Raw genomic sequence first — 26670 nt, forward strand, 5'->3', positions numbered from 1 at the left:
TGCCATACTCAAACTTTTAACACTTGAAAGTATTGTGATGATTCTCTAGGGAAAACCCACATTAAAGAAGTTAAAATTAATAAAATTCTGCTTGAAAACAAGAAGTTGGACTTTAACTTTATTAAACAGGAAAATAACAGAAGCCCATTATATACATTTTAATTTTTCCCTTAATTGTTTATTCATGTAGGAAAATTCTACTACTGATAAGAAGCATTATTCGTTCATGATATGTTGATGGGTTTTTCTTTTTGTGTTACATATAGTTTTAATGTACTTTTTGACTTCTCAGGTAGAATGAATTGTGGCAAGTAATTGACATATTTTTTACAGATTGAGAAAATTTCCTCATGCTTTGCAATCATAGAAAAATCTAATAGTAGACATACTGATTTTTCACTGTTTTCATAGAATAATATCTCAATGTTAGACAATCCTAGACTTTTAAAAATCTGTGGTACTCTTGAATCTCTTATATCCCACCAAAGTTTGCCAAGTGTAGATTAAAACATCTCTAAATGATGGAAAATCCTCTCATATCCCTATTAGAGGACTGCTTTGTTAGAAAATTCTTTCTTATATTTAATGGGAAACAATCTCTCATACTTTACACTTCTTCATTTTAGTTCTAGCACCAAAGGCTTTATAAAACAAGTCCAATCTTGGTTCCATCTGCCAACCATCTTCAGATATTTGAAAAAATTACCATTTCTCAACTTTTCATGTGTCTGTCTTAAGGTTAGAAAACATTGTGGTATAGTCAAAAGAGTTTGATCATGGCGCACAGTGATGCATACCTGTAAAACCAGCAACTCTGGAGGCTGAGGATCAGGGCCAGCCTTAGCAACTTAGTGAGACCCTGTCTCAAGAAAGGAAAGGGGAGGGGAGAAGAAGGGAGGGGAGGGTTGAGAATGTGGCTCAGTGGTAGAGCACCCCTGGGTTCAATCCCTAGTACTGCTCTCCCCACCAAAAAAATAAAAAGTTTTTGGAATGAGTCAGAACTAAGTTCAAACCAAGATTAATAGTTTTGTTACCTTGGGAAATTTTCTTACCTGTTAGTCTACTTCTTCATCTGGTAAACTGGGATAAATGATAACTTCAATGAAGAATTGCTACAAGATAATGTATATGGAGCATCTGGCATATTCTTGACACTCAACAAATACTGGTTCTTTCTTCTTTTTAAAATCTTTTTGTTTATTTTCTATGTGGTATTGGGGATTGAACCCAGGGCCTCATGCATGCTAGGCAACTGCTTTATCACTGAGCAAGGTATCCACCCAAATATTGGTTTTTGACTAATGTTAACTTCCTCTTCTTCTTCCTCTCTCCTTTTAAGTCCTCCCTTCCTCCTCCATATTTAGAAGAGTGTTTTTAAGAGCACAGTGTTATTTATTAGGACACAAATAGGTTAAAATAAGGAAGTGTTATTGATCACTTACTTAGTTACTGACCAATTTTTGGGTGAAGAGAATTCACCAGCACTTAACCCTTTTACTGCATTCATTTTAATATTGTCAGGAAATGGTAATTTCTATTGAAGATTAGAGTCAAATAAAGAATAATGTTCTGCAGGTTTCTTTGGGGATTTAAATATCAGTTCCTTCTAACATGTACTTGCTATTCAAAGGAATTTTGCAAACCCTTTTAGAAAGAAAATAATAACCAGAATCCCTTCTATCAGAGGGCTTTTGCAAAGGAATTTTACTTATAATTATTTTTGTATTTTACTATTTGGTTGTTGACCTCTCTCACCACAGTGTAAACTCCAAGGATTATGTCTGTCTGCTTATCATTATATCCTAGTCCCTAATTCAATGCCTGGTGTATGGTAGGCACTCAGCTCATATTTATTATGTGACTAAAATAATAAATCATTGATCTATTTATATCTGATTGGTAAAACTAGGTGTACATGTAAAAAATTTCACTTGACAAGAATATGACTAGTTGGTATACATTCATAATCAGAAAGTTTTGTAGCAAGCACCAGTTTTGCTTTGAATTTAAAGTAAGTATCAATATCTTATAGGAGCATATCAGTAAGTTTTGTTTTCATTCAGTATGATAATCTCTTAATTGTTTAGACCCTTTTGCTTAACGTAATTATGTATGGGTATAAGTATACTGCTGTTGTTTCCATTTGCCCATTTGGTTCCCTTGTCTTCTTTTCTTGCCTTCTTTTGGTTTTATTGATGATTCTATTTTATCTCTATTATTAATTTATTAGTGAATTCACTTTGTTGCTCTAGAGTTTATATTATACATCTTCAATTTATCTGTTTACTGTTATACTAAAGTGTATCATAAGAAATTTATATTTCTAATTTTTTCTTTCTATACTTCATGCTGCTATATACATTTGATTCTTCATATTATAAAACCCACAACATATTATTATTATTATTTGTTAATAATCAATTACCTTTAAAGAAATTTAGGAACAATGAAATATATTTACTCACCTATTTATCATTTCTGTCTCTCCTCACTTATTTCAGATTTCCATATGGTATAATCTTTCTTCTGCCTGAAGAACTTCCTTTAACATATCTTGTGGCATAGGTCTGCTGATGAATTTTCAAAGCTTTTGTCTAATAAAGGATGTTTTATTTCCCTTTTATATATGAAAGGTATTTACAGTTGGTATGTTTTGCTTAGATTTCTTGGTTAACAGTGGTTTTTCTTTCAGCACTTTAAAGATGTCTCTCCATTGCTTTCTGTCCTCCATAGTTTCTGACAGCCCATCTTCAAACATTCTGATTTTTATTCCTGTGTAGCAGTGGCCTACGAACTTCCTTATAGGACCAAATAGTAAATATTTTGGATGTGTGGGCTACATACCCTCATGGTCTTGTTGCAGCTACTCAACTGTTGATGTAGTGTGAAAACTGCAGTAGAAAAGCTATAAATTAATCAGCATGGCTGTGTTCCAGTGAAACTATAAAATCAGGTGCCTGGCACAGGTACTATAGTTTGCTAAATCCTGTTCTGTAAGAACAGTCTCTTAAATGCACATTAAAACTACACTGAGATTTCATCTCACTCCAGTCAGAATGGCAGTTATCAAGAATATAAATAACAGTAAATGTTGGTGAGGATGTGGGGAAAAAGGTACACTTTTACATTGCTGGTGAGGCTGCAAATTGGTAATTGGTGCACCACTGTGGAAAGTAGAATGGAGTTTCCTCAGAAAACTTGGAATGGAACTATCATTTGACCCAGTTATCCCACTCTTCAGTATATACCCAAAGGACTTAAAATCAGCATACTGTAGTGATGCAGCCGCATCTAGTGTTTATAGCAGCTCAGTTCACAGTAGCTAAGCTGTGGAACCAACATAGGTGCCCTTTAACAGATGAATGGATAAAGCAAATGTGGTATATATTCACAATGGACTATTACTCAGCCATAAAAAATGAATATGACATGTGCTGGTAAATAGATGGAAATGGAGACTATCATTCTAAATGAAATAAACCAATCCCAAAAAACCAAAGGCTAAATGTTTTCTCTGATATGCGGTTGCTAGCACACAATAAGTTGTTTGTGTTTGTTGCTGGGGCGGAGAATAGAAGTTCATTGGATTAGACAAAGGAGAATGAAGGAAGGGATGGGTAATGGGAATAGGATAGACAGTAGAATGAATTGGACATAATTTTCCTGTGTTCATATATGAATACATGACCAGTATAACTCTATATCGTGTATAACCACAAGAATGGGAAGTTCTTACATGTATATGTCAAAATACCCTCTATTGTCATGTCTATTGAAAAAGAACATTTTTCATTATTTTTCAGCATTTTTATTGTGATGTCCCTTTGTGTAGTTTTCTCTAGTTTTTGTTTGCTTGGTATTGAGCTTGTAAATTTGATAGTTTATAGTTTTTTGAAATTTGGTAGAATTTCAACCATTATTTATTTTAGTTCTTTTTCTCTCTTTGCTCTTAGAAATCTGGCTGTACAAATGTTATCCTACTTGATATTGTGCTGTAGTCACTTAGACTCTGTTTATTCTTTTCCTTGCCTCTTTTTTCCCCCTTGTGCTTCTTTTTGAATGATTTCTACTGCTACCTATTCTCTGATATTTCTTCTGTAGTGGACAATCTGCTGTTAATTCCATCCAAAGCATTTTCATTTCATATATCATATTTTCACATTTTTTATTGGTGCATTATAGTTGTACTTAATGATGGGATTTATTGTTACGTATTTGTGCATGTATACAATGTAGCAATACAATTTTGTCAATATCCTTCCCTAGCACTTCCCCCTCCCTCCCTGCCTGCCACCACTTGGTCCCTTTTTTATACTAATCTCCTTTTGATTTTTATGAGATCTACCCCCATTTTTATTTATTCCTCTTTAGCTTCTGCATCATATATCATATTTTAGCTTTAGAAAATCCCATACAGGTCTTATTTATACATTCTGTTTCTCTCCTTATATGTTCACATTTTCCTCAGCACCCAATTTAAAATAGCTATTTTACAGTCCTGTCGACTCAATCTATTCTTTTATTTTTGGGTCTGTGTCTTTTAATTACTTTTTCTCTTCTGGCTGTGTATCATATTTTCTTGCTTCTTTGCATGCTTGCCACCCGACCCCCCTGCCTTTTACATTTTTTTATATATATATTTTTTGTTAGCTGCTGGATTTTGCATTTTTGGTTTTAATTAGTGAGTGATGGATTTTGTTCTGGGGTCCCTTTGATTTCTTTGTGGATGCTTTTAGCTTATATTAGGAAGATCCAGAATAGTCTTTTTCTTTTTCTGTATTTTTTTTTTTTTTGAGAGTCTCACCATATCTGATATTCTGATTTAGCATAAGCTTTGACCTGATGCTCTGTGTATTACAAGTTCTGTCTACTTCCATAAGTGTGAACATGAACTGTTTCCAGTTCTGGGAATTGTTTAGCCTTTGGTGTCCCCCCCCCCCCCCCAGCTGCAGGTTGTTTGTTTGTTTTTAGTGGTCTGAAGATTGAACTCAAGACCTCACACATGCTAGGCAAATACTCTAAAACTGAGCTACATCCCTGGCCTTATATATAGTTTAGTGTCATGCATGTGCAGAATTAGAAAGCTACTAAAATTTTAAGGAGACCCCATTTGCAGATCCCTGGAGTTTGAAAAATAATTTTGTTTTTCTTTGTGACTCCTGTAGTGTATACCCTGCAAATTCTAGCCACCTAAGCCTCCTTGAATTCTAATCTCTGTCTTTTCAACTCAGCAAGATTAGTTGGTTCTGTTTGGCTCTCCCTCCCTGTGCTGCTGAGTTTGGGAACTGCCTCCAGGCAGTAAGCTTGGGGCAATTAAAGGACTAGTTTTCTGTTCTCTCAGCATTAAAAAAAAAAAGAAAGAAAGAAAGAAAGAAAGAAAGAAATCCAAGAAACTGCTGCAACTTGTCCCAGTGTCTGAAATTTTTTCTTATTTTTGTCTGATTTTTTAGTTGTTTAGATAGAGTTAACTCCCGTATCATTTAATCCTTCATAGGTAGTAACAATTCTAATTACCTCTGAACAGACACAGACACTGTTGATAAATGAAATGTTATTATTTACTTTGAGAGAATGATAGGTTACTTAGTTAAGAACTAAAATTAGATAATCATTTCAAGCTTCAAAATGTTTTTCACACATTTAAAATAATATTTTTTAACTGATGACTTCTCACTGTGAACTCCTAAAATAGATTGTTATTTGATTACTGCAATTCTTATTTTTTTCTTGTTATTAAAACCAAAGCATAGGCTAGTAAATTAGCATTTGATATGATTTTCATATTTGAATATTTTATAGTTCTTATTTTCAAGAAAGAAATAATAAAATAATAATTGATTGCCTTATTGTATTCAAAGCTGAGGATATTTCGATAAAATTTAGATATGAATATCAAAAACAGATCAGAATATAGTGGAATCAACTCATAAATTATTGTGTGAGATACAAAACTAATGCCCAGAAAAGAAATTAATTCTTGCTGGAATATTAGAATAGACTTTACTTAGAGGTGATACTAGATCTAGGACTTAGAAAATAAATAGGTATGGAAGAGTAGGAAGAATTAGATTGAAATATTTCATTCTCTTTTCTATTTTTTAACATAAATTGAATATTGTGACTGTTATTGTTTGGATGTGAGGTGTCCCCCAAAAGCTCAAATGTGAGACAATGCAAGAAAGTTCAGAGGAGAAATGATTGGGTTCTGAGAGCCTTAACCCAATCAGTGAATTAATCCCCGGATAGGGATTAACTGAGTGATAACTGAAGTGGCAGGGTGTGGCTGGAGGAGTAGGAATTGGGGATGTGGCTTTGTGGTATATATTTGTATCTGGCAGCTGGAGATCTCTTTCTCTTCTTTCTGATCATCATGTAAGCAGCTTCCCCTGGCCATGTTATTCTGCCTCACCTCGAACAGTGAGGAATGGAGCCTATTGTTCTGGTCAGATCCTTTGATACAGTGGTGAAAAAGCTGACTGAAACAATGACTTTAAGGGTTTTTCCACCCCAGAAACAAATATTAAATGTAATTAATAATTTTATGTTCTATTAATATATTCATCTTTGTTGGACAAGTTTGTGGAATAATTTTCTTTTGCTCTGTAACAAACTTAGTGATTTAAAACTGTTATTATCTCACAATTTCTATGGGTCAGGAGAATAGGCATGACTCAGTTGGGTCCTCTGCTTGGATCTCAAGGCTTTAATCAAGGTGCCATCTCAGCTCAGTTTCTAAAGCATGTCTGCCATTCCCTCCTGTCCATGGTCCACTATACAGTATGGCTGTTCAGTTCTTCAAGACCAAAAGGAGGTCATCTTGACTGCTTCTAAAATATCTGTCTATCTGAATCCTGTCCCTCCTATCTAGACCTCCTTTTAATGGACTCATCTGATTAGTTTAACATCCTCATCCACTTGCTCTCCCACCTTACCCCATGATAATCTCCTCTTTGATTAACTGAAAACCAACTGATTAGAGACCTTAATTACATCCTCAGAATTTCTTCTTTTTTGCCATTTAATGCAGTCTACCTAGAGGTGGGATACCCATTATATTCACTGATCCTGTCCAGTGAACAAGTCAAGGAACAAGTATTCTATAAGGCATGTACCTTAAGAAGAGGGAAACTTGGGGGTGATCTTAGAATTCTGCCTACCATTGTTTGATTTATAATATTAATATTATTTGAAGAGTGAAAATCATATTTTATGTAAAAGGCATAGATGGACTGGAAATACTAATAAACTATCGCTGATTAGATAGTTGAAAGCAGTTGTTTTCTTGAAGTATAACTGGAACCTTAGTAGATTGTTTTATATTTTTTTATTTCCTTAAAGTATAGCATAACTGAGCTACTGATTATAATTGAAAAGAATAACATTGAAACTCAGGAATTCCTATTTTTCATTTGCTTACTAATACTTGTGTCCAATTTTGAAAATCCTTGTTTTCTCTTTTTTAACATAATTTTAATACTTGAATCTATGATCTCTTAAATATTTTGAAGTTATATGGTAATGTTCTCCTAGCAACATGAAAGGGAAAACCTGAATACTATTCACAAGTAGAAGTGCAGTGTTGCTTAGCTACTACCTATCTTTTTAATTTGAAATATTAGGCATTTCAATAATAGGTAGCCCTTAAGCTTTTTTTTTTTTTTTTTTTTTTTTTTAGAGAGAGAGTGAGAGAAGAGAGAGAGAGAGAGAGAGAGAGAGAGAGAGAGAGAGAGAGAGAGAGAATTTTTAATATTTATTATTTAGTTATTGGCGGATACAACATCTTTGTTTGTATGTGGTGCTGAGGATCGAACCCGGGCCGCACGCATGCCAGGCGAGCGCGCTACCGCTTGAGCCACATCCCCAGCTCCGCCCTTAAGCTTTTTAAGTGTTTGCTCATGGCAGATTGCAATGTTTTATGTATGCTTTTCACCCTTGTATTATAGTTGTTATTTTGAAAGTTAAAAAAAGGAGGAGTGTATTTAATAGTAGTCAGTAGAGTACCTTAACTGCATAAAATCAGTCATTTTATAAGAAACTTTAATGGACACAAATGAAATTATAAGATATACTTTAATATGAACTTACTTCAAATAACAGCTGTACTACAAAATGTAATAATTATACCAACCAATCTGTCATTTGATTGTAAGTAAAATCATTGTAGAATGTCTAAAATGTTACATATAGTAGTTTTAAAAATAGCAATATTGTTATATGGCAGCAATATCATTAAACACATACTGAAAAAGTATTTTATCATATTGTATTGCTGTCATGCTATTCATGTTACTCTTAGTTAAAGTAGCATATCAAGTGCTAAATAGTTTTATTGCTGTGCACCTCCCAATTTTGAAAAGAATGTGTGAAAATTCAGTATTCTTTGAATAAAAACTTTTCTGCATATTCCCCCACAAAATTTAAAAAGTACATATCCATTATATGTCTACCTTTTTCAAAGAGATTAAAATCCACCTAAAATCTTATTTCTCCCAGAGGAACACTACTAAGATTTTAATGTATTTTCCTTCTTTGAATATTGTTATAGAAATACAGATCATATTTCATTTTCAATTTGTATCTTGTTTTTATATCCTTATTACTATAGGATAAGCATCTCTCCAAGTCATTCAAATGGTTTGAAAACATTTTTATGATTGTTTGATATGTGGATATACAGTATTTCCCCCTTTTATTTACAAAGGTTTTTTTCTGATTTTTGTGTTTTAGATAAGACTGAGACAAAAGTATTCATGCCAAACCTTTATCAGCATTTCCAAGTTAGATCTAGGAGTGAGAAGAAATGAATATATTTTAAAGACCTCTGAGCATGCTAATAGATTACTTTTCTGAAAAGTTGGCCATCCTAATTAACATTTACTAGTTTAAAAAGAGGAAATACTTAACATATTTTGATTAAGAAACTTGAAGTTTTTCAAATGTGAATTTGTCATTTGTAATTGTTATTTTGTGAAAATTTTCATTTCCCTGTTCTATATATTAATAAATCCTATGTCCTGTTGACTTGGGGGAAATTCATTTATCTCCTTTCCTGTCACATTTTCCCATTTATTTGACATACACTGTGAAATACAAATCTTTTAAAAATTTGTTTTAAAAATCTCTTCATCTTTTATTTTTTTATTTTCACTCATTAGATTTAGGCTTATAAGTTTCTTTACTGTTCAGATTCTTCTACATTTTATCTCTTTTTATTTTCTGTATTTACATTTAATTCTAAATCATGTAAAGTGTATTTTGGTGTTTCTAGTGTTGAGTTAGGAACAAAGCTGATTTTTTTTTTTCAAATTCTTTTTCATTGTTAGAGTACTGGAAAGAATAATATTCCCTTGCACACTCATTTATGATAGCTCTTTTGTCATATATAAATTCTTGAATACTGGAGTAATTGCTGACTTTCTGTTCTGTTTTATTTATCTTTCTGTCCTTACATCAGAACCATATTATTGTTTATAGAGTTATATCTTTTTTGTTACTGTTTACTGTTTACCCTTTTCTATAGGATAATATAGATTGTGTACTTGACATTTCATGTTAGAGGTATTCCCACTTGTTTTTTTTTTTTTATTTCGTTTTGTCTTTTTTATTACAATTGTGAATGAAATTTTTTCCATTTCTGACTCTCTTTTTTTAAATTAATTTTTTATTTGTATATGACAGTGGAATGCATTACAATTCTTATTACCCATATAGAGCACAGTTTTTCATATCTCTGGTTGTATACAAAATATGTTCACACGAATTTGTGTCTTCATACATGTACTTTGGATAATAATGTCCATCACATTCTACCATCATTTCTAACCCCATGCCCCCTCCCTTCCTCTCCCACCCCTCTGCCCTATTTAGAGTTCGTCTATTCCTCCTATGCTCTACCTCCCTACCCCATTAGGAATCAGCCTCCTTATATCAAAGAAAACATTCAGCATTTGGTTTTTGGGGATTGGCTAACTTCACTTATCATTATCTTCTCTAACTCCATCCATTTACCTGCAAATACCATGATTTTATTCTCTTTTATTGCTGAGTAATATTCCATTGTGTATATGTGCCACATTTTTTTTTTATCCATTTATCTATTGAAGGGCATCTAGGTTGGTTCCACAGTTTAGTTATTGTGAATTGTGCTACTATAAACATCGATGTGACTGTATTCCTGTAGTATGCTGTTTTTAAGTCCTTTGGGCATTCTGACTCACTTTTATTCTATTAAGTGTTCAAACATTTATCTCAAATCTGAGCTCTCTAATTTATCCTCAGCAATTATGAGAGTTGTGTGTTGATATCTAATTATAACATCTGCAAATAATGAAAATTTACCTTTCCTTCCTGAGGGTTATATAGGATTGGCCAGAAATTCTAGAGTAATATGGCCAATAAATGTTAATAGTTAATGTGAAGGATGACCCCTCTGGAATGAAGGTCTTCAAGGATGAGGCAGAAGGGAGGGAGTGACCTTTCTAGTTGTTAGGGCTGACTTTGGGGAGAGTGGTTCTGGTTTGTAGGTTCTGCCTGGGGAAAGAGGAATCCTGGACAGGAGATGAGAGAGACCTTGCTTTTGACTCCTTCAGGATGCCAATACCTTTCAGCATGTCAAAGGACCGTATTTTGGGATATTTTGTTCTGAGCCCCAACATCTGCCCCAACACTTTTTGTGGCCCATTTCTGTACCCACCTCAGTTCATTCAGTCAACTGACATCTCTTAATGCCCATGCCCCAAATTCATCCTTAATTTCTCGTCTCACATCTGCTCTTTTTTTGACCTATATATTTTAATGTATTTTGTTTTGTGCATAATGACACATGACTATATTTTTTCACTGATTGGTGTATCAAGATAAAAAGAATTTCCTTTATAACAATTAAAAAATAGTTATTGCTGGGGCTGGGGTTGTGGCTCTGCAGTAGAGTGCTCACCTAGTATATGCAAGGCGCTGGGTTAGATTCTCAGCACTAGATAAAACTAAATAAATAAAATAAAGATATTGTGTCCAACTACAACTAAGAAAAAAATTATTATTGCTAATAGTGTATATTCTTGTCACAGAAAAGTTAAAATCATGGTTAAGGAAAACTCTAGTCAATCTTTATTAAACTTAAAGTCGTACTTGAAAACATCATCCTTAATCTGAAATTAGATTAACTGCATTGAAGGTTTATCATGGATAAAGTGCATAAAGATCTTAGGAGATGTACATTTATCCATCAGGGGGCAACATCTGATTTCCACTAATTGATAATTTTATTTTTTTTTATTGGTTGTTCAAAACATTACAAAGCTCTTGACATATAATATTTCATACATTAGTTTCAAGTGGGTTATGAACTCCCATTTTTACCCCAAATACAGATTGCAGAATCACATTGGTTACACATCCACAATTTTACATAATGCCCTATTAGTAACTGTTATATTCTGCTACCTTTCCTATCCTCTACTATCCCCCCTCCCCTCCCCTCCCATCTTCTCTCTCTACCCCATCTACTGTAATTCATTTCTCTCCTTGTTTATTTTCCCATTTCCCTCACAACCTCTTATATGTAATTTTGTACAGCAATGAGGGTCTCCCTCCATTTCCATGCAATTTCTCTTTTCTCTCCCTTTCCCTCCCACCTCATGTCTCTGTTTAATGTTAATCTTTTCTTCCTGCTCTTCCTCCCGGCTCTGTTCTTAGTTGCTCTCATTATATCAAAGAAGACATTTGGTATTTGTTTTTTAGGGATTGGCTAGCTTCACTAAGCATAATCTGCTCTAGTGCCATCCATTTCCCTGCAAATTCCATGATTTTGTCATTTTTTAGTGCTGCGTAATACTCCATGGTGTATAAATGCCACATTTTTTTTATCCATTCATCTATTGAAGGGCATCTGGGTTGATTCCACAGTCAAGCTATTGTGAATTGTGCTGCTATGAACATTGATGTGGCAGTATCCCAGTAGTACGCTCCTTTAAGGTCTTCAGGGTATAGTCCGAGAAGGGGAATAGCTGGGTCAAATGGTGGTTCCATTCCCAGCTTTCCCAGGAATCTCCATACTGCTTTCCAAATTGGCCGCACCAATTTGCAGTCCCACCAGCAATGTACAAGAGTACCCTTTTCCCCTCATTCTCGCCAACACTTGTTGTTGTTTGACTTCCTAATGGCTGCCAATCTTACTGGAGTGAGATGGTATCTTAGGGTGGTTTTGATTTGCATTTCTCTGACTGCTAGAGATGGTGAGCATTTTTTCATGTACTTGTTGATTGATTGTATGTCCTCCTCTGAGAAGTGTCTGTTCAGGTCCTTGGCCCATTTGTTGATTGGGTTATTTGTTATATTATTGTCTAATTTTTTGAGTTCTTTGTATACTCTGGATATTAGGGCTCTATCTGAAGTATGAGGAGCAAAAATTTGTTCCCATGATGTAGGCTCCCTATTTACCTCTCTTATTGTTTCTCTTGCTGAGAAAAAACTTTTTAGTTTAAGTAAGTCCCATTTGTTGATTCTTGTTATTAACTCTTGTGCTATGGGTATCCTATTAAGGAATTTGGAGCCCGACCCCACAATATGTAGATCGGAGCCAACTTTTTCTTCTATCAGACGCAGAGTCTCTGATTTGATATCAAGCTCCTTGATTCATTCATTCATTTTGAGTTAACTTTTGTGCATGGCGAGAGAAAGGGATTTTTGCATCTAGGTTCATCAGAGATATTGGTCTGTAGTTTTCTTTCTTTGAGGTGTCTTTGTCTGGTTTTGGAATCAGGGTGATGTTGGCCTCATAGAATGAATTTGGCAGAGCTCCCTCTTTTTCTATTTCCTGAAATAACTTGAAAAGTATTGGTATTACTTCTTCTTTAAAGGTTTTGTAAAACTCTGCTGTATACCCATCCGGTCCTGGGCTTTTCTTAGTTGGTAATCTTTTGATAGCTTCTTCTATTTCATCCATTGATATTGGTCTGTTCAAATTGTGTGTATCCTCCTGACTCAGTCTGGGCAAATCATATGACTTAAGAAATTTATTGATGTCCTCACTATCTTCTATTTTATTTGAATATAGGTTTTCAAAATAATTTCTAATTGTCTTCTGTATTTCTGTAGCATCTGTTGTGATATTGCCTTTTTCGTCCCGTATGTTAGTAATTTGAGTTCTCTCTCTTCTTCTCTTCGTTAGCATGGCTAAGGGTCTGTCGATCTTATTTATTTTTTCGAAGAACCAACTTTTTGTTAATTTTTTCAATAGTTTCTTTTGTTTCAATTTTGGTGATTTCTGCTCTGATTTTAATTATTTCTTGCCTTCTGCTACATTTGCTGTTGTTTTGCTCTTCCTTTTCTAGGGCTTTGAGATGAAGTGTGAGCTCATTTATTCATTGGTTTTTCCTTTTTTTGAGGAATGACCTCCAGGCGATGAATTTCCCTCTTAAAACTGCTTTCATTGTGTCCCATAGATTCCGATATGTTTTGTCTGTATTTTCATTTATCTCTAAGAATTTTTTGATTTCCTCCTTTATGTCTTCTGTACCCCATTGATCATTCAGTAACATATTGTTCATTTTCCATGTGATGTAGGATTTTTCCTTTCTTCTTTTATCATTGATTTCCAGTTTCATTCCATTTTGCATGGTATTATCTCCACCCCTTTATATTTACTGAGGGTTGCCCTATGGCATAATATATGGTCTGTTTTTGAGAAGGATCCAAGTGCTGCTGAGAAAAAAGTATATCCACTTGGCGATGGTTGATGTATTCTATATAAGTCAGTTAAGTCTAGGTTATTGATTGTGATATTGAGTTCTATAGTTTCTTTATTCAACTTTTGTTTGGAGGATCTGTCCAATGGTGAGAGAGGTGTGTTGAACTCATAATTATTGTGTTGTGGTCTATTTGATTCTTGAACTTTAGGAGAATTTGTTTTATGAACGTTGCAGCACCATTATTTGGTGCATAAATATTGATAATTGTTATGTCTTGTTGGTGAATGGTTTCTTTTAACAGTATATAATGTCCTTCCTTATCCCTTTTGATTAACTTAGTCTTGAAGTCGATTTTATTCGATATGAGGATGGCCACCCCTGCTTGCTTACGAGGACCGTGTGTGTGATATATTTTTTCCCAACCTTTCACCTTCAGCCTGTGTATGTCTTTTCCAATCAGATGTGTCTCCTGGAGGCAGCATATTGTTTGATTTGTTTTTTTAATCCATGTTACCAGCCTATGTCCCTTTATTGTAGAGTTTAAGCCATTAACGTTTAGAGTTACTATTGATATATGGTTTGTACTTCCTGCCATGTTTGATTATTTATCTTTTTTTCTAATTTAGTTTGTTTCTCCATGAATAGCTTTCCCCCCGCCCTCTGTCTTTACCGAGGCACTTCCCACTGATGGTTTTGGTTATTGTTTTTCATTTCTTCCTCATGTAGTGTTTTGCTCAAGACGCTTTGCAATGCTGGTTTTCTGGCTGCAAATTCTTTTAGCTTTTGTTTATCATGAAAGATTTTTATTTCGTTGTGGTACCTGAAGCTTAATTTTGCTGGATACAGAATTCTTGGTTGGCATCCATTGTCTTTCAGTGTTTGAAATACGTTGTTCCAGGATCTTCTTGCTTTCAGCGTCTGTGATGAAAAATCAGATGTTAACCTTATTGGTTTACCCCTGAATGTAATCTGCCTCTTTTGTCTTGTAGCTTTTAATATTTTCTCTTTGTTTTGTATATTGGATATCTTCATAACAATGTGTCTTGGCGTTGGTCTACTGTGATTTTGTGTGCTCGGTGTCCTGTATGCATCTACAATTTGTATATTCGTTTCCTTTTTTATTTCTGGAAAGTTTTCTGTAATTATTTCATTCAGCAGGTTACTCATTCCCTTGGTTTGAATTTCTATACCTTCCTCTATCCCGGTGACTCTTAAATTTGTTTTTTTTTATGTTATCCCATATCTCTTGGATGTTTTTCTCATGATTTTTAACCATCCTTTCTGAGTTGGCTAGACTCTTTTCAATATATTTTGTCTTCATTATCTGACGTTCTGGCTTCTACTTGCTCCACTCTGTTAGTGATACTCTCATTTGAGTTTTAATTTGGTTTATAGTTTCTTTCATTTCTAGAATTATTGTTTGATTTTTTTTATAATCTCTATCTCCTGATAAAGATGCTTAACTTCTTCTTTTATCTGTTTATGTAATTCATTTTCAATGTGTTCTTTCACTGTTTGAATTTGTTGTCTCATATCCTCTTTAAGGTTCCATTCCATCTGTCTAAGGTATTCCTTGAGTTCCTTATATTACCATTTTTCTGATGACTCTAGGTCCTCCTGAATATTTAGGCTGTCCTGCATTGTTTGTACTCCTTTTCTTCCTTGCTTTTTCATGCTGCTCATGTTACTTATTGTTCTGTTTGACTGCTGAGTTACTGTTTACTCCTATAAATTTATTTGATGCTTGGGAGGAAAGGTATTAGAAGGGAAGGGAAGAAGTCACTAAAGAGAATGAGTAAGCAGGTAGAATTCAAGGAAGGGGGAATAAGAGAACTGAAAAGAAATGAAAAGACAAAAGAAAAAAATAGAAAATAAAAAAAGAAAAAAATTAAAAAAATAATAATAATAAAAAATGAAAATTAAAATTAAAAAAAATAAAAAATTTAAAAAAATTTAAAAAAATATTTAAAAAACAACAACAAAAAAATGAAAATGAGGGTAAAAAAAATTAATAAATGCAGTCTTAGAGTTTGATTAACTTCTCTTCCAGTAGGTGGAGCTGTGCCCACTGGGCCAAGCTTCTCCTCTCAAAAGGCGGGAACCAATCACTGTGCAGCAGCTCTTCCTCCCAGACTGGGCGGGTCTCCAATCCTGAGTGCCTAGGGCCTTCTCTTGTGTTTCCTCAAGCGAGGCCCCGCTCCCCTGTGAGGCTCACCACAATACTGGCTACACACCAGGTCTGCTGCTCCTGGGAGCCCTGTTTTCATGAACTCCTTGGCACACTCTCCCTGTTTGCCATTCCCTCAGACCCTAAGTTTGTAGAGCTTGGGGCTGAGAACCCCCAGCGAATTTGCTTGTCCGCTGGTAGCCACGCCCCCGGTAGCTGGTGCAAGGGACCTCAGTTGTCAGCACTGGTGGGATGGTAGCCTAGAGTTCCGTGCCGCGAGTCCCGCGCCACTCCTGATTCCCTCAGTCTGGCTATTGCGCTCACGGGAGAGCTGGGAGGGTCCCTTAAGGTTTCCCCGCTGTGTGGAGAGGGAAGGCTAGGGGATTACACACCTGTTGCCACTGGTTTCAATGAATTTATCTCCTCTGCCATGTTTTGGTGACGTCAGATCTCTGCCATGGTGGTATCCCATGCAAATGGTGACAGTTCATTCCCTTTGCCGGGTGACCAATGCAACGGGTTGGTCCTGACTGTCTCTCCCAAGCCCTGTTTCAATCCTGTGGCCACTGCCTATGAAGGCTCGCTTGGCATTTACCTCCAAAGGATCAGAAGGGCCGACCAGTTGTTTTGGCGGGATCGTTAGTGCTGAGTCACAGCGGTTTGGCTGCGAGAAGCAGGCGAACGGGAGCTTGAATGCCCTAATTGGTAATTTTAAAAGGAAAGGAGCTGGACTTCAGCTCTAGACTCTAGTCGGGAGAAGGAGGCTACAGTGAAGCTGGGTGAGTTAGTTTCAGATTTCCCCACTTCATTTCCTTGAGAGCAGTTTCTGGCATAGTGACAGCTGGAGTCTCTCCAGGAAGACTGTAAGGGTGAGTAGCATTGCAGATCCCCTTAGTGAGGAGAGTAGTAGAGAGCATTCACAAAACTTAGCACAGCGGGTGTTTTGTATGCATGACTTTGAGTCCAACAGTGATGAGTCAGGTACCTGTGGAAATACTTGGGTTGTGGACTTTAATGCTGATTTGCTAATGAGGCTAGAATTCTCATTGTAAGAAGGGATCATCTTGACGAACCTTCCTCATTCCAGCAAAGTTCCTGGTGGACAGGGGATCAATTACCTGCCTTTCATACTATTCTTATTTATACTGTTGCAGAAAGCTACAAGAATGTATATGGGAACATTTTCTGTTTTATTATGATTTTAAGAATCAAGGTTTTGCCTTCCACATTGTCACCTCATTTGTTATATGTCATAGCTTTTGATATATAACAAACTACTCTAAAACTTAGTAACTTAAAACATTTATTGAACTCATGATTCTGGAGGTTAGAAATATAGGCTGAATATAGCTGGGCAATTGTTTGCTTTCTCTTGAGCCTGTGGTTAACTTTGGATTAGTTAGCAGGTCTTTCTGGGAGTTGGCTAGTTATTGGCCAGGAGGACCTCAGTTCTTCTCAAATGGTGCCTTTTCTTCAGAAAGCTCAGGCTTTTTCTCATGGGAGGTCTGAGAAAGAGCAGAAGCAATAAAAACCTCTTGTGGCTTTACTTGGAATGGACTGTTACTTGTGTTGCATTCTGTTGGCCAAAAGAAGTTACTAGACCAGCTTATTCAAGGAGGTAGGGATGTAGATTCTTGATTTAAGCTTCTATGGAACCATGTTGGAAAGGTATAGACACAGAGATGCATGGAGAATTAGGGACAAATTTGCCATCAGTCTAACACAACAGGGTAAATGAAAGACTCAAAGATGTTCTGGAAACATGTTTCTCCCTGTCTGCGTGGATTTTTGTTTTGCTCTTATAATACTGAATTTCCTTTTAATCTTTGCCTGTGTTTTTGTATCTTGTATTCTTTTTCTCTTTATAATATTATCTTGGTTTTGGTTGCTTGTGTATCATTATCTGAATCTGTGCCAGTACAAATTTTCTCAAACATTATTTTGGTTCCTTATTAAATTATATTCAGAGACATTTCCTCTGCATCTTCAGGATATAATTTCTCCTTCATGTATAGGAGTATTTTTCCTCATAGAGCCCACCTTGGATTTTTGTTTTTCTTTGGGTGCTGTTGGTATTTGCCAACAGTGTGTGGATGCTTCTCACTGTCCACTGAGATACAAATGTCTTCTCTAATCTGTGTTTGATAGGTTGTGATACTGTTCCCAGTAACTGGCAGGTAGTGATCAAATATGACTCTGCTGAACTAAACTAGGATCAAATGCTGCCTTACCACTATGTCTGATTCGGGGGCACTTTTAAAAAGTTAAAATATTTCTTAACACACACTGCTTACAAGGTTGTTCCTATATTTTCCCCTGTCTGCAGAGATTTTCATGTGAACATTGAAACTTCTAGGATGCATTGAAACATTTTTAGTGCTCCTCCACCTCTGTCATGTTGTTTACTGGGAATTATATTTAAATAGAAATATAAAAGAGGTGTGTCATGAGGAGGTTGGAATGAGTTCCACAACTTGGCTACATAGTAAACTAATCTATTTACTATATGGAAGGCTCCCAAACAGCAGGCAGAAAAAAAAAGGAGTGAAAAAAAAGGAGCAGGCAGAAAAAATAGGAGTCTCTTTCAGCAGCAGAATTATTATGTTTCTTTGAGTAAAGCAATAATTTGCATGGTATGTAGCAATTAGAAAATTAGGCCAACTATTAACTTGATTTTAGACCTGGCTTTTCAGACTTTCAGATAGTGAAACTATCAGGTTTCTCATTAAAGGTTAACTTTATTTTAGTAGGGTATATTACCATGTTTTTCTGTGCCTTTGTACAAATTGTGAGAAGATGGGAGAGGCTATACTGAGGGATTCTAAATGAGATGCCTTCCTAAATTGAGTCCAAAGTATATTCAACTAATGCATTTTCCATTTGTTCTTCATCAAAAAGATGTAATGGAGATACAGCAATAAAAGTGATAACTGTAAATAGTTTTTGAAAGACTAAGATTTGTTGCTTTGTTGGCATATATTGTTACAATGTGAGTAAATGTATCATTTTATTATAATTTTTGTAATTATATATATTTTTTAGTCCTCCATTATTACTTTTAGAGTTTGCTCTTGGAAACTTAGCTCTAGCACTTTGCTTTTTTCTGTGGCTCTCTCCTGGACATCAGTGGTGTGGATGAGACACATGACTATCAAGGAGGATGAAGGACCAGGAAGAGTGCATCCACAATTCTTCAAACCAGTTTTGGAATAAAAGGTCAAAGTAGCTGTCAGAGCTTATTCTTGAGTCTTCAGAGAAATGATTACTTCCAATAATGCTGTTTTTCTTAGTTATCTTATTTCTGGCTGCTAAGTTTAAGATCTAGTGGTAAAATTACTAGGGAATCCATCTCATTGGGAAGTAATAAGAGTTTCTATAACTGCAGAAGTACAATTTGCTGTTAACTACTTGATTATTACTTCTGTAATCTCATGATAGCTTAAATGGTGTTCATTTTTCTTTGAACATAACTTGTTTTAAACACCTCTTGAACTCTTAGTACTGAAGCTCTTTATTTTGGTTTATGAAACAATTGTCTATGGCCTGTTCTTCTCAGTTAAGAGTATACCTTAATGCCAAATTTTGAGCGTATTTATTTTAATTTTCCTAATGTAGTAGTAGTGTGTGTGTGTGTGTGTGTGTGTGTGTGTGTTTTTTTTTTCAAAAGTCTTTTAAATCAGAACCTCCTAGTTAGGGGAAATAAGAACTTTGTCTCCCTACCTAGGTCAGTGCTCTTAAGCTGGGTTCCCAGGGAACATCTGAGGTTGTTATATAAAGGTGGGCTTCCACTAATAATGTTTAGTGGTAATCTTTTTCTAGTTTGTGGAAAAGTAATTTTTGTTTTTAAGCATTTTTAGTGCTTTCATGTGACTTATCAATTGTTTGATTAGTAGAAAATAAAAAGACAAAAACAGAGTAGTAAGCTGTATGGTTCACATACTTGTTTTTACTTTGACACATGCTTCTGATATTTTTATTTACATTACCTATTTTTAATACAACTGTGCTTTACATTAATTACTCTAGGTTTTCTACTGAAGTTAAGGTTTGCCACAGTGTTACGCAAAAAGCACGGTGACTTCCAGGCACTCTGCTATTTGAATGGTTTGAGAACTACTGAATTTATTATTTTTTAAGATATCAGAGGGTATGAGATGGACATTATGTATGTGTATGATTGCGTGAATGGTGCAACCTTGCATCATGTACAACCAGAGAAATGAAAAGTTGTGCTCTGTTTTGTGTACAATGAGTCAAAATGCATTCTGCTGTAATGTGTAACTAAATAGAACAACAAACAAAAAAGATAGCAGAGGGTAAGAACTTTTATCATCATCCTTATCACACATATGACCATAAGCCATTGCAGACTTTTGAATGGAAAGTAATATGAGGAAAAATTGGACTTAATGGATAATATTTTGGGGGAGTTTTCTGAAAGAAGTGGTAGAAGGTGAGAACAGGCAAAGGAATGAAGATAGAATATAACTATTATAAACTATGTGTCAATTCAGTTCATATTAAGCATTTGATTAAAAACTCCTAAAACTCTAATATTATAATCCAAATTAAGATATTAAGGTGTTATTGGCTCCCTTGTTCGAGAAGTTAATTTTGAATTGATGAAAGTTGATTCTCATAACTATTATAATCTTGACCAATAATTCAATAAGTAGACTCATTAAGAGATTTTTGTTACAAGTCTCCAATTATAGGGCTATAATTAGACTGTTGAAAAGTCAACTCAGGGAAGAGGACTGGTCCTTGCTGGGCAAAAAAACCCAAAAAACATAGAAGACACCTGTCTTGGTATTGTGGGGTGGGGAATGGAGAAGGGCATGCAAAATGAACTCAGATGAATTTTGACCTTAGGATGTATTGCATAGAGGTAAACAATAAAGGCAACTGGAATAGTAGGTAGCAGTAAAAGTCGATAGTTATGGATCAGTTACTATGAGAATTCAAAGAAAAATCTGGAGGAGTTGGTATGACTTGAAATAGTGAGTTTTGAAAGGGCATAACATTCTACATCAAGGGAGAAACATGATCAAAGACACTGGCCTCCAGACAAGTGATTGTCGAATATCTGAAGGAATGACTGAAGTTGGGTAGCATTTGTTCTGGCACTGATTTATTCAGTATGACACACAAGTTCCTTTTGTGTGGCAGGCCCTGTGGTAGGTCAGTGCTGGGAATTTAACAAGGTGACCCTCATGGAACTATAGTCTAGGAGAAACAGATAAAACTGAAAAACTAATGAATATCTCAACTCAAAATTGAGAAGGACTATAAGACTACTGAATAACTTTGGTGAGGAGAGTTGGTGAATTGGTTAATCAAGGAAAGCCCCATTGAGGAAATAGAATATAAGCTAAAACGGATCTTTGTTAGGAGCCAGTTTACCCTTTGGAATATTTACTTTGTTTGAAGTCTTTACCATTGTTGCTTTCCCAATAGATTTAATTTGATTAAACTTACTTCCCTTTAAAACATGGACAGTGAAATTTCTCTTTTCCATTAGTATTAGCTTTATCCATTGATGAATTATTTGCCTGTTGTTAAATTGACAATGTTATCCTTCTTTTGCAGAAACCGAAGCTGAAAGACTGGCATCCTCCTGGGGGTTTTATTCTGGGATTATGGGCACTCATTATCATGGTTTTCTTCAAAACTTATGGAATCAAGCATATGAAATTCATTTTTTAAACTGAAGGACATATGAAGAAGAATATATTGAAAATTTCAACCTTGGATACAAATTTGTTATTGTCTGTTTTTTAAAATACATTACTTTTGTGTAAATTGGAAAAAAGTATAAGAAAACTAAATATAAATGAACTATTGACTTCATAACTTAAAAAATATTTGTAATGCAATTGCTTATTGGCCATAAATATATTTCATTTTTTCATTTTGTGTATCATAGAAACAAATGGGACAAAGAGATTAGAGTAGATTGATTTTTTTTTTGAAAATAATAGTTTCCTCTAATCTTATCCTCTCTTCTTTTGGAAAAGAAAAAATTGTGAGACATTAAATTCTCAGTAAATGATGTAACTTCTGTTAATAATTTTGTGTATGTTCTACCAATTATGCATATATCTTTCCCAAAGTAGAGTTCATATAAAATATTTCATTTTACAACTTTTCATTTTATAATATATTATCTACCTTTTCATTTTCCTTGGATATTCTTCAAGAATACATTGTGAATGACTGCATAATATCCATTGTATGAGTTTATAACAATTTATTTAACAGTCTTCTGTTATTGGACCACTTACCTTAGGTAGTTTCCAGAGCTTTCCTTTGGTTTATTCTTAAATGTATTATTATTTTTTTTATTAATTTATTTATTTTAATTAGGTATATATGACAGCAGAATGCATTTTGATTCATTGTACACAATTGCAGCACAACTTTGAATCTCTCTGGTTGTACACAATGTAGTGTCACACCATATGTGCAGTCATACTGTACCAAGGGTAATGATGTCCATCTCATTCCACCATCTTTGATACCCCCTCTGCCCCACCGGCACCCTGTATTATTATTTTGCTATCAGTTACTCCAGAAATTCTGCAGGTTTAATTATAAATAAAAATGAAAAATCAGCTCCTTTATCTATAATACTGACAATCTTAAGGCCTTTTTTGCTGTCAGTAGTTGATCTGAGAAATTTTCAACCTTTGTAAATCACATACTGACTTCCCAAATAAATATACATTATTGTTTTTCATTTCTAAGCATATTGTGATTCTCTAGACTTGATCACCTCCTCTTCAAGTTTCTCCTTGATAGAGAAGGTCAACAAGGACTTTATTTCATTCAGGTTAAGCTAAGTCTTGCCCACTGGCTAGATCTACCCTTTCCCTCAGGACAGTATGGTAAAGTAGATGACTTTCATGGAAACATACATACTATGGTCCTTCTTATCAGACAGATATATCACCCCTCTTCTGGACTTTGATAAGATGCAAGAGCTCTTGTCTTTATCACTGATTTTTAGCCTACCAGCCATCTTCATGTTTTTCTTTATGACTGGAAATAGTTATTGAGATTGTGCTTTGTGATTAATGCCAGACACTGATTTTTCTTTTCAAACTTTTGTATATGGCGTGGAGGGGAATGACTGAAAATTCAGTATTCATGTCCCAGGGGAAACTTTTATGTGTTTTATCTGTTTTTGTTCAAGAATTTATGTGTTAATCTTTTTTCATTGCAAAGATCAGTTTTATAGTTACAAGTAAGATCAAGAAGATAAACTTCTTTCATAATAAAACCTCTTAATATTCCTAAGAATTTGGTTACCTTTTAACAGTTAAATATTGTACTTTAGTTGCATGCAGAATTGTTATATCACAGGCAAAGGATAGTTAGGACAAATAATTTTGAGATTTTTGCTGGCTGAGTTTATTTTAATTGATCTTTTTATTGGTACATTATATAAATGAAGAAGAAAAAATACATCTAATTTATATAAAGAAGGATTTTTTTGTACCTAGAAAGGAGGAAAAACAAACTTAAATCTGAATAACCTCATCTTAGTGGTGCAAGACAAAGTTTGAGCATATCACCCTCCAGACATACACACAAGGTCATAGGCACCATGGTGGGGTGGAGCTAGTTAGAGTGGTAAAGGAATTATGATTGTTCTTGAGCCAAAGTAATTTAGCCTGAATATAATGAAACATACCCTAATGGTAAAGGCTGCTGGAAAGTAAAAAGATTCCTCTTCAGAGGCTATAGAAGGTGCCCTTCTTAGTTAAAACCAAACTGGGAGAAGTAATGCTGGATATAATATACAGGATTAATTTTGCCTAGACAGAGTTTCAAAGGGCAATTAAATTTTTCTCTTTCACTATTGAATTTTCAGAATATAGTTAAAGGAAAAAGCTTAAAATATGTTAAAGTTTAGCTCATAACCATAATATTTTTATATAAAGTATATTCTGCTTTTAATAATAAGCAAATCCTGTGCATATGTAAGTGAGTATACTTAGGAAATATTTTAAGTGCAATTAAATGGCTTAGAGTTTAAATGATAATATAAAAGCACATCCTTATATGTATTCTCCTTGAGCCACAAAGAGCTGAACAACAAAGAAGTGTTTTGTCCCCCCCCCCTTTTCTCATAGTGTTGTTGTGGTGAGGATCAAATGAGATGATGTTATGACTAAAGGTTTTGGAAATTGTAAATATGTGGTGGTATTCTTATTTCTGCTTAGGAAGATATTAAGGTGGGAGTTAATGGTGACAGTGTCCCCCTGTTCTGTTCTACTTGTTTATCTTTTAAAGCTATTCAATGTGATTCTTGTTCTCCTTGCTATTCTCTTTCTCCTCCCCCACCATGTCCTTCAGGGAGAAAAGAAATATAGATAAATAGATCCCAGCAGACATGTCCTGACATTTCAGGGAGGGCCAGGGTATAATGATGCCATCCTGCAAAGGCAGCCTGTGTGAAAAAAAGAAACCAAATGATGTGAATTTTAAAATTACAAAAGATATTTATATGCAGCTTATGAAAGGAAAGTGTAGTTTGAATGCAAAGCTGATTAAATTGGATCAAAAATTGGAATTAAATACAAATATAATGCATGCATTTATGGTTTCAATTTTTATATTTTCTCAGCTAGTTGAAAGTGATGACTCCCATAGCAAGCATAACTCAGTTTGCTTCTGCTTACTGAGTATTTTCTACTATGGTATATGTTGATAACTTTTCTTCCATTATGTATGTTGTATAGCAGAGTTACAGTTACTGTGGGAATTATCATTTGAAACTTTGACTCATGTGTTTCTGGAATCTTTACAATGAATGTTGCATTAACATAGAACCTTTTTCAGTTGATTCTATCAAAATTAAGCCCATCTGTAGTAGATTGTTTGTACATGTGAAAGAAATATTTTATAAATATATCACAAGGTACGACTATAAAATAATGAGATCAGTATCCATTTTTGCTTTATGGTATCCAGCCTCATTACTTTATTGTTACGATTCAACCCAAAGGCATTTACCATGAAGAAAGGGGTGTCAGGATTGCTGTTCTGTTGCTACCTGCCCAATTACACATGTACCTGCTGCTGGAATAGGAAAGTCTTTCAATTCATGGACAATACACCTTGATAGTGGTAACCAGGCTCCCCCCCCCCTTTTGGTACAAAAAAATTTACTGTTTTGGAAATGTGTTTTAAAATGTACATTTTGATTTAACTGTGTGGACTGTTAAAATTGGTATCAGTGAGGGTGTAACCAAGAAACTGGTTATTAAAAATTCATTTATTCCAAACACGGAAGTGTGGTGCTGTCTTTCTTGTTTCACCTTTGCTGCTCATATTCTCAGAGACTTGTGAGGACTTTCAGCTTTGCCTCCGGTATACTAGTCCTATGGAGTCAGTCCACATTCACTTTTCCCTCTTCTGAGTGTGGAAGGGCCAATCTGACTGCTAGGATTTTACAGACAACACCATAAGCAAGAGGGGACACCCTCTTAAGGGTTATTAAATAAAGCCATACATGTGAGGCATGCCATACATGGCCTGCCTAGCTTATAGAAAAGAGTGTCAGTGTTTTGCTTTTTGCTGAGCGGGACTCTACCTATTCTGCTTCTAACATCCACTCAGCACAGGGGATGGTTGCTCCTAAAGAACATTTGCTTTGCTACTCTGGGACAGTCCTTTTCTCTTTTCAGCAGGTGGTTTTTTTTGTTTGTTTGTTTGTTTTTTTAGTCATACATGACAGCAGAATGTATTTTGACATATAATACATATGGAATGTACATACATCAATCATATTGTCTATTCTATTCTGCTGCCCTTCCTCCCCTCCTCTCCCATCCTTTCTCTCTATCCAATCTAATGTGACACACTTTTTCTTCTTTTTCACATTACAACATCATATATGTATTCTGTATAACAATGAGGTTCTCCTTCCATCTTCCGTGCAACTCCCCTTCTCCCTTTTGTCCCTCCCACCTCTCTTCCCTATTTAGTGGTAGTCTTCTTCTCATGTTCTTCCTCCCTATCCCATTTTGAGTCACCCCCCCCCCTTATATCAGAGAAGACATTCGGCATTTGTTTTTTAGGTATTGGCTAACTTCACTTAGCATAATCTGCTCTAATGCCATCCATTTGCCTGCAAATGCCATGATCTTGTTATTTTTTAGTGCTGAGTAATATTCCATTGTGTATAAATGCCACATTTAAAAAATCCATTCATCTATTGAAGGGCATCTAGGTTGGTTCCACATTCTAGCTATTGTGAATTGTGCTGCTATAAACATTGATGTGGCTGTGTCCCTATAGTATGCTCTTTTTAGGTCTTTTGGGTATAATCCGAGAAGGGGAATAGCTGGGTCAAATGGTGGTTCCATTCCCAGCTTTCCAAGGAATCTCCATACTGCTTTCCAAATTGGCTGCACCAATTTGCAGTCCCACCAGCAATGTATGAGTACTCGTACCTTTTTCCCGCATCCTCGCCAGCACTTATTGTTGTTTGACTTCATGATGGCTACCATTCTTATTGGAGTGAGATGGTATCTTAGAGTAGTTTTAATTTGCATTTCTCTGATTGCTAGAGATGGTGAGTATTTTTTCATGTATTTGTTGATTGATTGTATATCCTCTGCTGAGAAGTTTCTGTTCAAGTCCTTGGCCCATTTGTTGATTGGGTTATTTGCTTTTTTGTTGTTTAGCTTTTTGAGTTCTTTGTATACTTCAGAGATTAGAGAGCTCTATCTGATGTTTGAGGGGTCAGCAGGTGTTTTTGTTAACAGTTTCTTTCCACATTCTTTTAACACTATCCAACAATTT

The 26670-nt window shown here is 35.0% G+C and overlaps 1 protein-coding gene across 1 annotated transcript in view; it reads left to right on the forward strand.

Annotated features, from left to right (window-relative positions):
* Positions 1 to 25148, forward strand: part of Pigk (phosphatidylinositol glycan anchor biosynthesis class K) — a 142674-nt gene extending 117526 nt beyond the window's left edge. The window contains exon 11 of the mRNA XM_076863713.2: positions 21445 to 25148. Within this exon, the coding sequence (XP_076719828.1) occupies positions 21445 to 21561 (117 nt within the window). The 3' untranslated portion in view covers positions 21562 to 25148. The remainder of the gene's footprint in view (positions 1 to 21444) is intronic.
* The last annotated feature ends 1522 nt before the right edge of the window (positions 25149 to 26670 follow it).

Source organism: Callospermophilus lateralis, chromosome 7 (assembly GCF_048772815.1).
Source record: "Callospermophilus lateralis isolate mCalLat2 chromosome 7, mCalLat2.hap1, whole genome shotgun sequence".
NCBI classification, from domain to species: domain Eukaryota; kingdom Metazoa; phylum Chordata; class Mammalia; order Rodentia; family Sciuridae; genus Callospermophilus; species Callospermophilus lateralis.